Genomic DNA, 12,534 nt, shown 5'->3' with positions numbered 1-12,534 from the left:
TTGGGTTCAGTACATGAGGCTTTGACTTTATGTAGAGCACGACAACTTGATTTCATGCTCCCATACTGTTTATCAGTGTATGTTTGTGGAATGTTGTTCCAAGTTGCTCAGCTTGACACCATGGAAACCAAGGTCTTCAAGATCTTTGGAATCTCCCTCAATGAAGCTGAGTTTATGGTACAATCACTTTGCTATCGCAGATGGGTCAATGGTCTCTGTCTTCTACCACCTCCTTTCTGGTCTTGCACCCTCTGCCCTTTCCGTGTCCCCCCCACCCCCCAAAGCCCACCTCCTTCCAAATTTTTCCTTCCTCATAGTTTGCTTCTGTATCCATCTTTCCCACCCCATGCGTCCTGCCATACCCCTCATTTTTACCCGCATTACTTGTTTGTCCGTCTTTGTCAATTTTTTTCCCCTCGGCCCTGCTGTTGCCATTTCCCCCTCTCTTTCTCCTGTTGCATACTGATCCGTTCTGGGTTCTAGCTCTTCTATGAGCATCGACTTTGGAAACAAAAATACTACTCTGTAGCACTTTCCACAAATCATCCAAAGCATGTGAGTGTCGTTTGATTTTTTTTTTTCATTCCCCATATAATCCCATATAGCCTCAATGATGGTCATATCAGGCCTACAGGTATGCACACTCATCTTTGAGCTGTCGACCGTGGGTTTGAATCCGAACAGAGCTACAAAACATTGAAATGAAACAGCTCAGAGGTGTGTGTGTGTGTGTGTGTGTGTGTGTGTGTGTGTGTGTGTGTGTGTGTGTGTGTGTGTGTGTGTGTGTGTGTGTGTGTGTGTGTGTGTGTGTGTGTGTGTGTGTGTGTGTGTGTGTGTGTGTGTGTGTGTGTGTGCGCGCGCGCGTGCGTGCGTGCGCATATCTGTCGGCCTCCTGCCAGCCCGTAAAGAGTCAGATGAAACACTCTTGGGGCAACTAACTGAAATCCCAACTGAATAAAATCTTAGTCATTCAGGTCAGGTCAGGTATGGGAGCATGCGCCAGAGCAGCGGGTCACTGCATCCACTTTCCGTCGGTAATCCAGAAGCCTCAGTCTCGCCATCCCCCTGGCAGACACCTGGTCTATCCCCATCTCCTGGAGATGCTGATCAACCTGCTGCAACCACGAGGCACGTGCTCGGCACGTTGGCCTGCTCCACCCACAGGGCTCCCTCACTGAGAGAATCTGGTGAGCAGGATCAGCATCAGGAAAACGAGCCACATATCCCAACAGCCACAGCTGACACGCATGCACAAAACAAGTTACAAATGTCATCTGATTCTCTCTCGGCAAACACTCATGAGAGACAAAGTCTGAACAGCCAGAGCCAAAGATTCACCAAAGAGACCTGGTACCAAAGGCATCAGGTCTGTCTCAGATCCCTGGTCAGAGTCCAAGAATCACATTCATAGAGCAAAACTGGAATAAACAAGGATTTAAAGACTTGGACTTTCGACCTCCTGCATAGGTACCGACAGTGCCACACTCCATGATCCAGTGAATCGAATGACCCCCTAGGCCTGACCCAGATGTCTCTCGACCTGTGGCTCAACATGCAGGGACATGAATATCACTGCCAAAGTAAGTGAATCTTTCATGACCTCAACAACCTTGCCACAAACAGGAACAGACAAGACAGCAGCATCCAAGATGTCATTGATAGCCTGGATCTTCGCTTTGACCAAGGATACCCATAATCCTAGTGGCTCTGACTCCTTGTTCAGTGCCTGGATGGCCCCCATAAGGATATCCAGCATCACTGCAAAGATGACTGCATCATCTGCGAAATCAAGGTCAGAGATCTTGACATTCCCAAACAATGCACCACAGCTTGATCTCTCCAACATCCTTTCCAGAATCCAGTCCATACAAGCACTGAAAAGTTAGGGCCAGTACACACCCTTGATAAACTCTATAACAACTGGAAAAAGTCAGAGATGGAGCCAACACACCTCGCATCACTCTCAGTACCAGAGTATAGTTCAGAAATCAGATTGATCAGTTTTGGTGTCACCCCACGAAGAGTAAGAACCATTCAGAGGGTATCCCAAACCACTGAATCAAACGCTTTGCAGAGATCAACAGAGGCTGCGAGCAGCCCTGATTAAAACTCTCGCCTGCAGAAGGTGAAGACCCTAAGAGGAAGGATACGGTCAATCGTTGACCTCCTTGGTGAAAGCCTGACTGCTCTGGGCACTGGTGCTCACGCAGATGGTGGCAAACCCGATCAAAAATTATCCGAGGCCTTCACTTCAGACTCTTCTGTCAAGAGCTTATCACCCTCTGCTCTAACTGCAGCACACTGAGGGACAGGCATGGAGGAAAGCAATGCATGAATTCCTCTGCAAGGAGGATGAGCATCACTTGACCATAGGTAATGCTTTACCCCTTCACAGATTCCTCGCACATAAGCCTCCTTGTCTGACCTCAACAAACACAGTTTTACATCTGAGCTTCCTGAACATCTCAGCTCTGCTTTCAAGCCTGGCCCTGCAACTCTGGTCAATGGTATCCAGTGTCTCTTGGGAGACAAAGATTTTCTTCACGTGACGGTAGGTTCCAAGACAACCACCAGTACCATCAAGGATTGTCGTCTTGAAGGCACTTCACAACTCTTCAGGATCCCTGGAAACACCCAGACCCCCCAAATACCCACTCAGCATGTTCTCAAACTCCTCAGCTAACCTCTCATCCTTGAGCTTGGACAGCTACTCCTTGAGCAGCTACTCGCAGTTCTGGGGAAAACTCCAGCGACCATCAATGGACACATGGTCCTTTGCCACACCACCAGTGTTGGAATACCAAATTCAGCGATAAGGCTGTGGGTGCTGAAACCATGAACCAGCCACTCACCTTAAGTCCACGAATTCTTGCAAAGTTGAGGAACTTAGTGCTATTCTGTTTCACAGTTCCAAACCCATGGGAACCAACACATGCCCCATAAGCAACCCTATCAGTGCCAGTCGATGAATTGAAATCCCCAAAGACGAGAAGAGTATCTCACCTGGGCACCAATCAACCCCAGACTCAAGCACGGCATAGAATGCCTCCTTCACAGTGAGATTACTCACCTCAGTCGGAGCATAGACAGAGACCAGGGAAATGACACCCAAAGAGTGATGAATGCTCAGTCTCATAAACACTCGTTTACTGGTGTTGCCTCAATTAGCATGGGAGTCAGCTTAATGGACAAAGCTACAGCAACTCCTTGGGCATAGTAACTATCATTGCGACCATACCAGTAATAGGTGTAACCACCAGCCATGATTTCACCACGATCTGGTCTCTAAACCTCAGAGTGCTGCAATACTGATGTTCAAACGCTGGAGCTCAGATGATAGCAGAGACAGGTAATCATCCTCTCTCAGAGAGAGGACATTGCAGGCACCCACCCGAAGGGACCACCCTAGGTTAACCCAACGAGATGCCCTCGAGTGGACGACACCTCAGCACCACCCTGGCACACACCATCACAATCTGACCCATGAAGATCACCCTGTGCTTTTCCTCCTATCATCAAATAATGGGGGTCCCGAACGGCTTTGCCCCAATCCCGTCATCTGTTGAGCTACCCTGCACAGGATGTACTCCCACGGAGTGTGTTTTCGGTTTTATTTGCTTTATTTGTGTGTTGCAGAATAAAGTGTTTTATGGTAGCCCCACATACAAGATTAAGTGAGGAGGAGACAAATGAGTTTTGGGACAAACTTGATGAGTCCCCAGGTAGCAGATATGGGAATGGCCCATTGATATACATGTTGGCCGCGAATACCAAACAAGTGGTCCAAGACTGACAGTACTTCTATTCAAGATGTGGCGGGACATCCATAGAGCTAAGGGTGTCCTCAGAAAATGCCACAAGTGTCTAATGATGAATGTACAAGACCAGCAAAGGCTGCTTTAAAAGCTGAGGCAAGGTAGGTGGAGCTCAGAACTTAAGTTAGCAATCCACCGATAAGAAGGTAACTCTGATCTGAAATCCTCCAGCTATGGGCTAAATGGTAATCAATGGGGTGGAGAGTGTTCTTTAGCTTCTTTTAGCAACCTCTTTTTAAGAACAAGGCTCATGGAGGAACACTGTTGAAATGATAATGGGGTTGTGGGCAACAACTGGGCACAAGCAGCAAGGGAACGAACAAACAAATAAAAAAAAACAGAGAGAGAGAGAGAGAGAGAGAGAGAGAGAGAGAGAGAGAGAGAGAGAGAGAGAGAGAGAGAGAGAGAGAGAGAGAGAGAGAGAGAGAGAGAGAGAGAGCGCGAGCTAACACCAGCAAATAAGCGGGTTGGGTTAGGAAGGGTTAACAGAGGTGGGAGGGGTAAATAAAGATCTTGGGTCAGAATGGGAGATGAGAAGAGGTCATGGTACACCAGCTGGTTGAAGCCCTGGAGATAAGAGTGGGAAGGAAAGGCCTTTGGAAGGTGGTTCCGTTGATGGAAGAAGCGAGGAACAAAGGAATTGAGGTGTGCACTGAGCTTTGATTTTGGAAGTAGAACCAGAAGGGGATGACTGGAATAATGTGTGCAAGTCAAGAATAAGTAAATCACAATGAAGTTTCGATGACAGAAATCAGATCTTATCAAGAGTCAGGAATGCATTCCGCTGATAAGGCTCCACAAATGCCGCATCCAGAGACAAGCCTCGCTTAAGAACACAAAATTGTGACACATTTCAGCATAGCTACACCAAGTCCAACTGGATGGCTGAGCTCTGAAATGTTCTGCAAATAGCAGGAATAAGAAAGGCATTCCAGCAAATTCAGAATTTGATATTTTGCAACACCAATGAGTGGTTACTTCAAAATGCTAACTCCATAAGGGAAAACTAAAAGAGCTCACCAGTAGTGTGTATCATCTATGAAATATCAAGTGATTATTGTGGACGTCAATTCAACTATAAAATGGTCATGGTGGTGCTTTAAAGAGCTCTGCCTCATGGAGCATCCTGCCACTTCATAGGAAACAAGAAGGCAAATAAATTCCCACTCCATGTACAATTTCAACCTGTGCCTCTGTCTAGGTTTGTGACTTATGATCAGAAATTCAACTTGAGCAAGGTTGATCCTCTTTTGGTTTGTTAAAATCATAGCCTCATCATCACATTCCTCCAGCAAAAGAGCTTTGATCCAATGAGCTTACAGCCATATAGTATCTGACAATAAATGAATCGATGCTTTGATAAATGGGAGGCTATGCAATGACTGCGACAAAAATTAACCAGAGTTGGTGTCAAAGCCACCCAATGCTCGCCTGTTTATACATTTATCGTTTTTAAAAGACTCGTCTAATAATTGATATTTTTTATAAAGCATTGCAGTGCAGTCTGATCCAAATAATTTTAAAGCAATAAATGTATTTGTATATTGCAATCAGTAACAAGAGCGCAAGTGAGCACAATATACGCCCGGACAAGAAGGTATATACAGAATTGTGCTACTACATGGAAAACAGCATCCTGGTTGCCATGGCAACCACTTTAGATGACGAACGTATGTCACGACACACTGTCTCCACAGTCTGTACCTATATACCAAATATGAAACGTGAAAGTTGAAAACTTTGGGAGTTGGAGTGTGGACAGGAATGGACAGACGGACGGACGGACGACCGGTATCACATAATACGCCCCGATGTGTGTGTGTGTGTGTGTGTGTGTGTGTGTGTGTGTGTGTGTGTGTGTGTGTGTGTGTGTGTGTGTGTGTGTATATATATGTATGTATATATATATATATATATATATATTTATATATATTTATATATATATATATATATATATATATATATATATATTTATATATATATATATTTATATATATATATGTATATATATTATATATATATATATATATATATATATATATATATATATATATATATATATATATATATATATATATATATATATATATAGTATAAAAAAAAAATAGTGTGGTAGATAAAAACATTAGAAAGGAAAAAATAACTTGCACCAAAAACTTTAACATTTTCACGCTGACGCTCACGCCAGGGGTATCGCTATAGCTCTCTGTTCTTCGAACAAGCGAGCTAAAAAACCAGCAAGAAATGTTCAACTCACGACAGCAATAATCATTAAAAAACAAGTAAAACCAACGTCTTAAAATTCCAATGAGAGAGAGAGCACACACACTCAAGGGATGGGCTGGATGTGCCACCCACCCATGGCTTGGTAACGTGGGGCAATTGTCGTAGGATGATGAAGCACAAGAATCTCCGCTTCAAACTCCCAATTTGCCTCTGGGTTGAGCTTTGGTGACACCATAACCATTCCTTTCCGAATCATAGCACGTTTGATCTGTTGAAGCAAAGAATAACTCATAAGGATGATAAAGACCATGGAGGAAAAGCATGTAGAGATGGGCAGCCTGTTGATGTGATGGAAGGTTGGGGAAGATGGCAACATACCTTTTTCAATGCGAAGGAAGCGGTCTGCCCACCACGCACTTCCTTTACAGGCATGCGCTTGCGATGGATGCTCTTGACCGCAATTGAATGGAAACCCCCCAAAGCATCTGGCCCCAGCAGCAATGTGTCATTGAGCCTGATGAGCCCTTTTAGAACTGTCCCAGAAACGACGGTCCCCACACCCTGTCATACATCAAAGCACTTGATCAGTATGGAGACAAGTGTAATGTAAAATGTATATTTTAACATATTACTTCGTACAAAAGTATGTAAAAAGAAAAAAAGAAAAGTGAAATGAAAGTAGCAAATATCAGCAGGGCAAACATGTAAATGTGAGTGTCATGTCAACCCAAACTAACCCAAAACAGCTCAAACTGATGAAAAACTGATGAAAAAAAAGTAAATAAACCAACCACCAAAATGGTAATGAATAATTAAATAAACCAACCACCAAAATGGTCATGAATAATTAAATTAACCAACCACCCAAACTAATGAATAATTAAATTAACCAACCACAAAAATGGCCATGAATAATTAATTTAACCAACAACTCAACTGATTAAAAATTAAATTAACCAACCACCAAAACTGAAATCAATAATTAAATTAACCAACCACCAAAACTGAAATCAATAATTAAATTAACCAACCACCAAAACTGTAATCAATAATTAAATTAACCAACCACCAAAACTGAAATCAATAATTAAATTAACCAACCACCAAAACTGAAATCAATAATTAAATTAACCAACCACCAAAACTGTAATCAATAATTAAATTAACTAACCACCAAAACTGTAATCAATAATTAAATTAACCAACCACCAAAACTGTAATCAATAATTAAATTAACCAACCACCAAAACTGTAATCAATAATTAAATTAACCAACCACCAAAACTGTAATCAATAATTAAATTAACCAACCACCAAAACTGTGATGAATAATTAAATTAACCAACCACCCAAACTAATGAATAATTGATTTAACCAACCACCCAAACTGTGATGAATAATTAAATTAACCAAGCATCCAAACCGACATATTTGCATTAACCAATCACCTAAACTGATGAATCATTAAATTTACCAACCACTCAAACCATGATGAATATTTACATTAACCAACCACTCAAACTAACATATTTACAACGTAACATTTACGTTTTTGGCTCAAAGACTTTTAAAACAAATGTGGAACAAATCAAGCAGTTTCTCCACTTTTAAAAGCCATAAATATTTTTGTTTTTTAAACTATTTTTCACCAACATGAACAATGTGCATCAGTATAAATGTGACGGTCAATTGAGATTCCCTCACATAGTAAACACATGCTTTAGCATTGCAGGTCAAACACTGCAATCTTTAGCACATCACGAGCACTGGAATCATCATCCCCTGTCATACTGTATATAATTTCTGTGTGGTTTGTGCGCTCCATGGAAACACACGTACCAATGAGCAGTCTGCAAAGACCACTCAAAAAGTTTGAGGAATGGAGTATTTTTTTACTTGCAAGGCCACTCTAATAGAGTATGAAAAAGCGTTTTTTTAAATTATTAGACACATTTGTGCTCGTTTCCTTAATCCATTCTGTCATTAGTTTCAGTAATCGAACAATGTTTGTTGTTTCAGAGTATAATCCAGATGTTTGTCATGTCATAAAATACTGGATCTTACCAAAATTGAGCAACGAGATCTCATTAATTTTAATTCAAGAAAATAACAGCTGCAAATAAATCCAAGAACACATGGTTGGAGTATATGGCAAAGGTATGCCCTCCTATTCTGCAAGAGAATAATGGACAGCTGAAAGTAAGTGTGGATGAAAGTCCCTTAAAGATGAATCCAGGTCAGGACAGCTGAAACAATTCAACATCAAGACAGCATTTTCTCCATCACCAACAATAAAGCATATCAAAGGTCTCAAAACGATGGGTGCCCCAAAACCTCAGCACTCAGGATCAACAGCACTGGCTGACATCTCACATGTTTCTCAAATGCTCAATGTAGAACCAGGAGACCAATTGCTCTTCTGATAAGTGCTGATGAAATGCAAGACTTCACAACTGGGATGGTGAAACCAAAATGGAATCCAACCAATGGAAGCACAAGGAATCACACCACCCAATAAATTTTGCATCCAATCTTCAGCCAGAAAGATCACTGCCTCAATTTTCTGGGACATCAGGGGAAACCTGCTACTTTACTGTATGCCTCACAAAAATGAGTCACAGGAGAATATTATGTCACCTCAAAGAAAAATTGTAGTCGGCCATCGTCGACAAACGCTGAGCGATGTTGACCAAAGGTGTGGTCCTTCCTCACAACGCACATGTATGTGCGCAATACCTGCATTGTGCACATCACCGCTCACGACTGTGGCTTTGAACAGTTGGAACACCCTCTATCGTCTTACACCTGGCCCCCAGTGACCATTATCCATTTCAGTACTTGAAGTTGCACCTGTGACTGGCAATTGGGTAATGAGGAGGAACTGACTGAAGGATCCGAGAAATGGCTGCAGGAGCAATCCGAGAGCTTTATCTTACTGGCACAAATGGAGTAAGTGAGTTGACGGCAAAGGCCACTTCATTGAAATAAAAGGTTTGCATGTCTGGGATGACTGTTCCTCTTTCCCAGAACTTTTTGAACAACCTGAATAGCTTGGGAAGAAAGTTCATGAAATCTGAATCAAACTCCAAAAGCAAATCCTCAAAAAGTGACAGGTTTGTTCCCCTGTACCAAACTTATTAGAATTGCCAGTTGGGGCCTTCAACTGGAATGTATACTTTGTAAGCTGTGAGCATGTGCAGATAATATTAGAACTAATGTATGCATTAAATAAAAAAGAAACACATAATATCCTTTTCAAGCAAATATCCTGGTCACACAACCTAACTGATAAACTAAGTAAATGTTAGGGTAATGCGATACTAAAGGTCCTGTCACACCTTGACGATTTAACCAGCGTATGCCTGACGTATGCAAAATTTGGCGAAAACGCTGGCACACGTCGAATACGTTATGGGTAAGTTTGTAGACGTTAAGAGCACGCTGGCATACGTCGTAGTACGCCGAGGTGTTAGACAAATTTTCCATGCTTGAAATTTTTTGACGTATGCCAGCGTATGACTCACACGTTCTGCATAATGCTGGTCATAAGTTGTATGCACGTTACGCGATTGTTGACACACGTTACTCATAAGTCGAAACACGTCAATGTAATGGTTAGCGTCAGTGTTCCAGACTCCCTTTTTTTTTTTTTCAGTACGACGGTGATGTTAACACTTCGATTTCTAGTGCGGTTATAATATAATATAATTAATAAGCTGCCGCTCAACGATTTAAATCATAACCGCACTAGAAATCGAAGTGTCAACATCACCATCATACCGAAGAAAAAAAAAAAGAAAAAAAAACCAGGGAGTCTGGAACACTGACGCTAACCATTACATTGACGTGTTTCGACTTATGAGTAACGTACAAGTAACGTATGTCGACATGTGTCAACGATCACGTAGCGTGCCTACAACTTATGCCAGCGTATACGGAATGCGAGTCATACGTCGAGAAATTTTCAACATGCTGAAAATTTCTCGACGTAGGACGACGTATGCTAGCGTACTACGACGTATGTCAGCGTGCTATTAACGTATACAAAACTTATCCATAACGTATTCAATGTGTGCCAGCTTGGTTTGGCAAATTTTTCATACGTCGGCATACGCTGGCTAAAACGTCAAGGTGTGACAGCGGCTTCACACTTCGATGTCTAGTACAGTTATGATTTGAATCGTCGAGCCGCAGCCTATGAATAGCCTACGCCACGTGATCGTCGGCGATACGCTGCCGCGCTATGCATAAGTTAGACTATCGTTGGGCATAGGTTGTGAATGCCGACAAGACGCTCAGCATTCGTTGGTATAAGTTTAGTGATATGTGATTAAAACGTTCTGTGTACGTTACTAAAGGCCCGGTCACACCTTGACGTTTTAGCCAGCGATGGCAACGTATTAAAATGTATCTAAAACGCTGGCTTACGTTGAACTTTTGATGTTTTTTTTTTAAAGATTCGGACGTATTCATAGCGACTTGGTCTTATGTATAACGCATTGGTAATGGACACAGAACGTTTCGTTGTGTTATAGATAACTTATACCAACGAATGCTGAACCTGTTGTCGGCCTACACAACCGATGCCCAACGATAGTCTAACTAAGGCATAGCGCGTTGCACGCATCGCCGATGATGTCGTGACGTAGCCTATTAAAAGGCTGACGCACAACGATTCGAATCATAACTGCCGCAGAAATGTAAGTGTCAACATCGCGGTCACACTTGGCGATCTTGCCAGCGTATGCCGACCTAAGAAAAATGTGTCTAAAACGTTGGGGCACGTCAAATACGGTATGAGTAAGTTTGGTATACGTGAGTAGAACACTAAAGTACGCTATCATACGTCGTAGTAAGTAGAGTACGTCAAGAAATTTTGAACATGTTCAAAATTTTACGACGTACTCGGCGTACGACACACGTTCCGCATGCGATGGGGATAAGTTTTACACACGATATGTGGACGCTTACACACGTCCACAAAGGCTACTTATAAGCTACTCATAAGTCGAAACACGTCGCGGTAATGTCTTTTTTACGCGAAACTTATTTCTAACTTATGTTTGACGTGCTTTGAACAAATTCTTTACGGAGTCCCAACACATATCGACGTATGTAGACGTATTCCAATGACGTCTTCCGGTCGACAAAAAAAAAAAATTAACGTGTTTCTAGCTTCCAACTGCCATATAAAGACGTGTTCCCAGCGGTTTTGGGAATTGGTATATAAAAATGCTGCTCATAAAAGGGGAACCCAACAGTGTTTTCGAGTCCTTTTTGAGTCGATGTCCATGTCAGCAGTAACAGTATCAGTATTAGTATTAGTATTAGTAGTAGTTTGTTCATGTTGGCAGTAGTAGGTGAGTGTGAGGGGGAGGGTGTGGGTTATGATGGATCGTCCTTGCGTTTAACGATTTAAATGATAAACTCAACGATTTAAATGGCTGCATCTCCACTATTGAAAGTAGACGCTTGCGCTCAACAATTGGATTTTTTTTTTTTTTTTACACTCAACGACTTTTAAACGGTACCACTCAGATATTTTCATTGTTTACAATGAACGATTTAAATTGCTGTCACTCGCCTTTGTTTTTTGACGCTGGGGTTTGGAAATTTGAAGCGTTTCTTCTGAACGCGTTAAAACGCTCAAACTCGACTATTTTAAATAGACGCTGCCGATGGACAATTGGAATCATAGCCAAGCTAGACATCGAAGTGTGAACATCCTCGTCATGCCGAAGAAAAGTTTGAAGAATGCTGCAAATAAGTGTCCTGGCCGTGGCCGTGGACGCTGACGCAAGGATGATCCATTATACCGACGTCTTTCAACCTATGAGTAACTTAAAAGTAACGTCTGTCGATGTGTGGCAACGATCGCGTAACGTGCTAACAACACGTTAATCATAGGTTAGAAATAAGTTTCGGGTACGCTAAACATTACCTCGGCGTGTCTCAACTTATGATTAACTTACAAGTAGCATGTGTTGACGTCTGTCAATGATCGCAGACCGTGCATACAACTTGTGGCCAGCGTAGCGGAACGTGTGAGTCATACGCCGGCATACGTCGTGAAATTTCAAGCATGAAAAAAATTTGAGGACAACCAAAAAGTACAACGTTTAAAGCTAACGTACAACGACGTATGGCAGTGTTTTTCAGCGTGCTCGCAATGTTATTAAAACTTACCCATAACGTATTCAACGTGTGCCAGCGTTTTAGAAAAAAAAAATCAAAAATCGGCATACGTTGGCTAAAACGTCAAGGTGTGACCGGGCCTTAATACGTTATGCATACGTCCAACACATTATTATATGCCCAAACTTTAAAAAAAACATCAATAGTTCAGCGTACGCCAGCGTTTTACATACATTTTGAGACCTTGCCATACGCTGGCTAAAACGTCAAGGTATGACAGCAGCTTAAGATGATGAGCTCAAACCGTCTCATTTCCAAGTCCACATTTCCTAATAATAAAGAATAATGCTTTGCTTGC

General features: G+C 42.1%; 1 protein-coding gene across 5 annotated transcripts in view; it reads right to left on the bottom strand.

Moving 5' to 3' along the window:
• GTPBP1 (GTP binding protein 1) overlaps positions 1 to 12,534 on the bottom strand; it is a 127,468-nt gene that overhangs the window by 31,305 nt on the left and 83,629 nt on the right. For all 5 annotated transcript variants that reach the window (XM_085887097.1, XM_085887087.1, XM_085887099.1 and 2 more), the window contains 2 exons: positions 6,420 to 6,602; positions 6,174 to 6,309 (listed from right to left, as the gene is read on the bottom strand). In XM_085887097.1, the coding sequence (XP_085743223.1) occupies positions 6,174 to 6,309; positions 6,420 to 6,602 (319 nt within the window). The remainder of the gene's footprint in view (positions 1 to 6,173; positions 6,310 to 6,419; positions 6,603 to 12,534) is intronic.

The sequence above is a fragment of the Eptatretus burgeri genome, chromosome 1, assembly GCF_056783735.1.
Source record: "Eptatretus burgeri isolate ZD-2024b chromosome 1, Ebu_testis_v1, whole genome shotgun sequence".
Classification (NCBI taxonomy): domain Eukaryota; kingdom Metazoa; phylum Chordata; class Myxini; order Myxiniformes; family Myxinidae; genus Eptatretus; species Eptatretus burgeri.
Note: the sequence above shows the minus strand (reverse complement) of the source record. Positions and strands in the feature narration are given on the sequence as shown.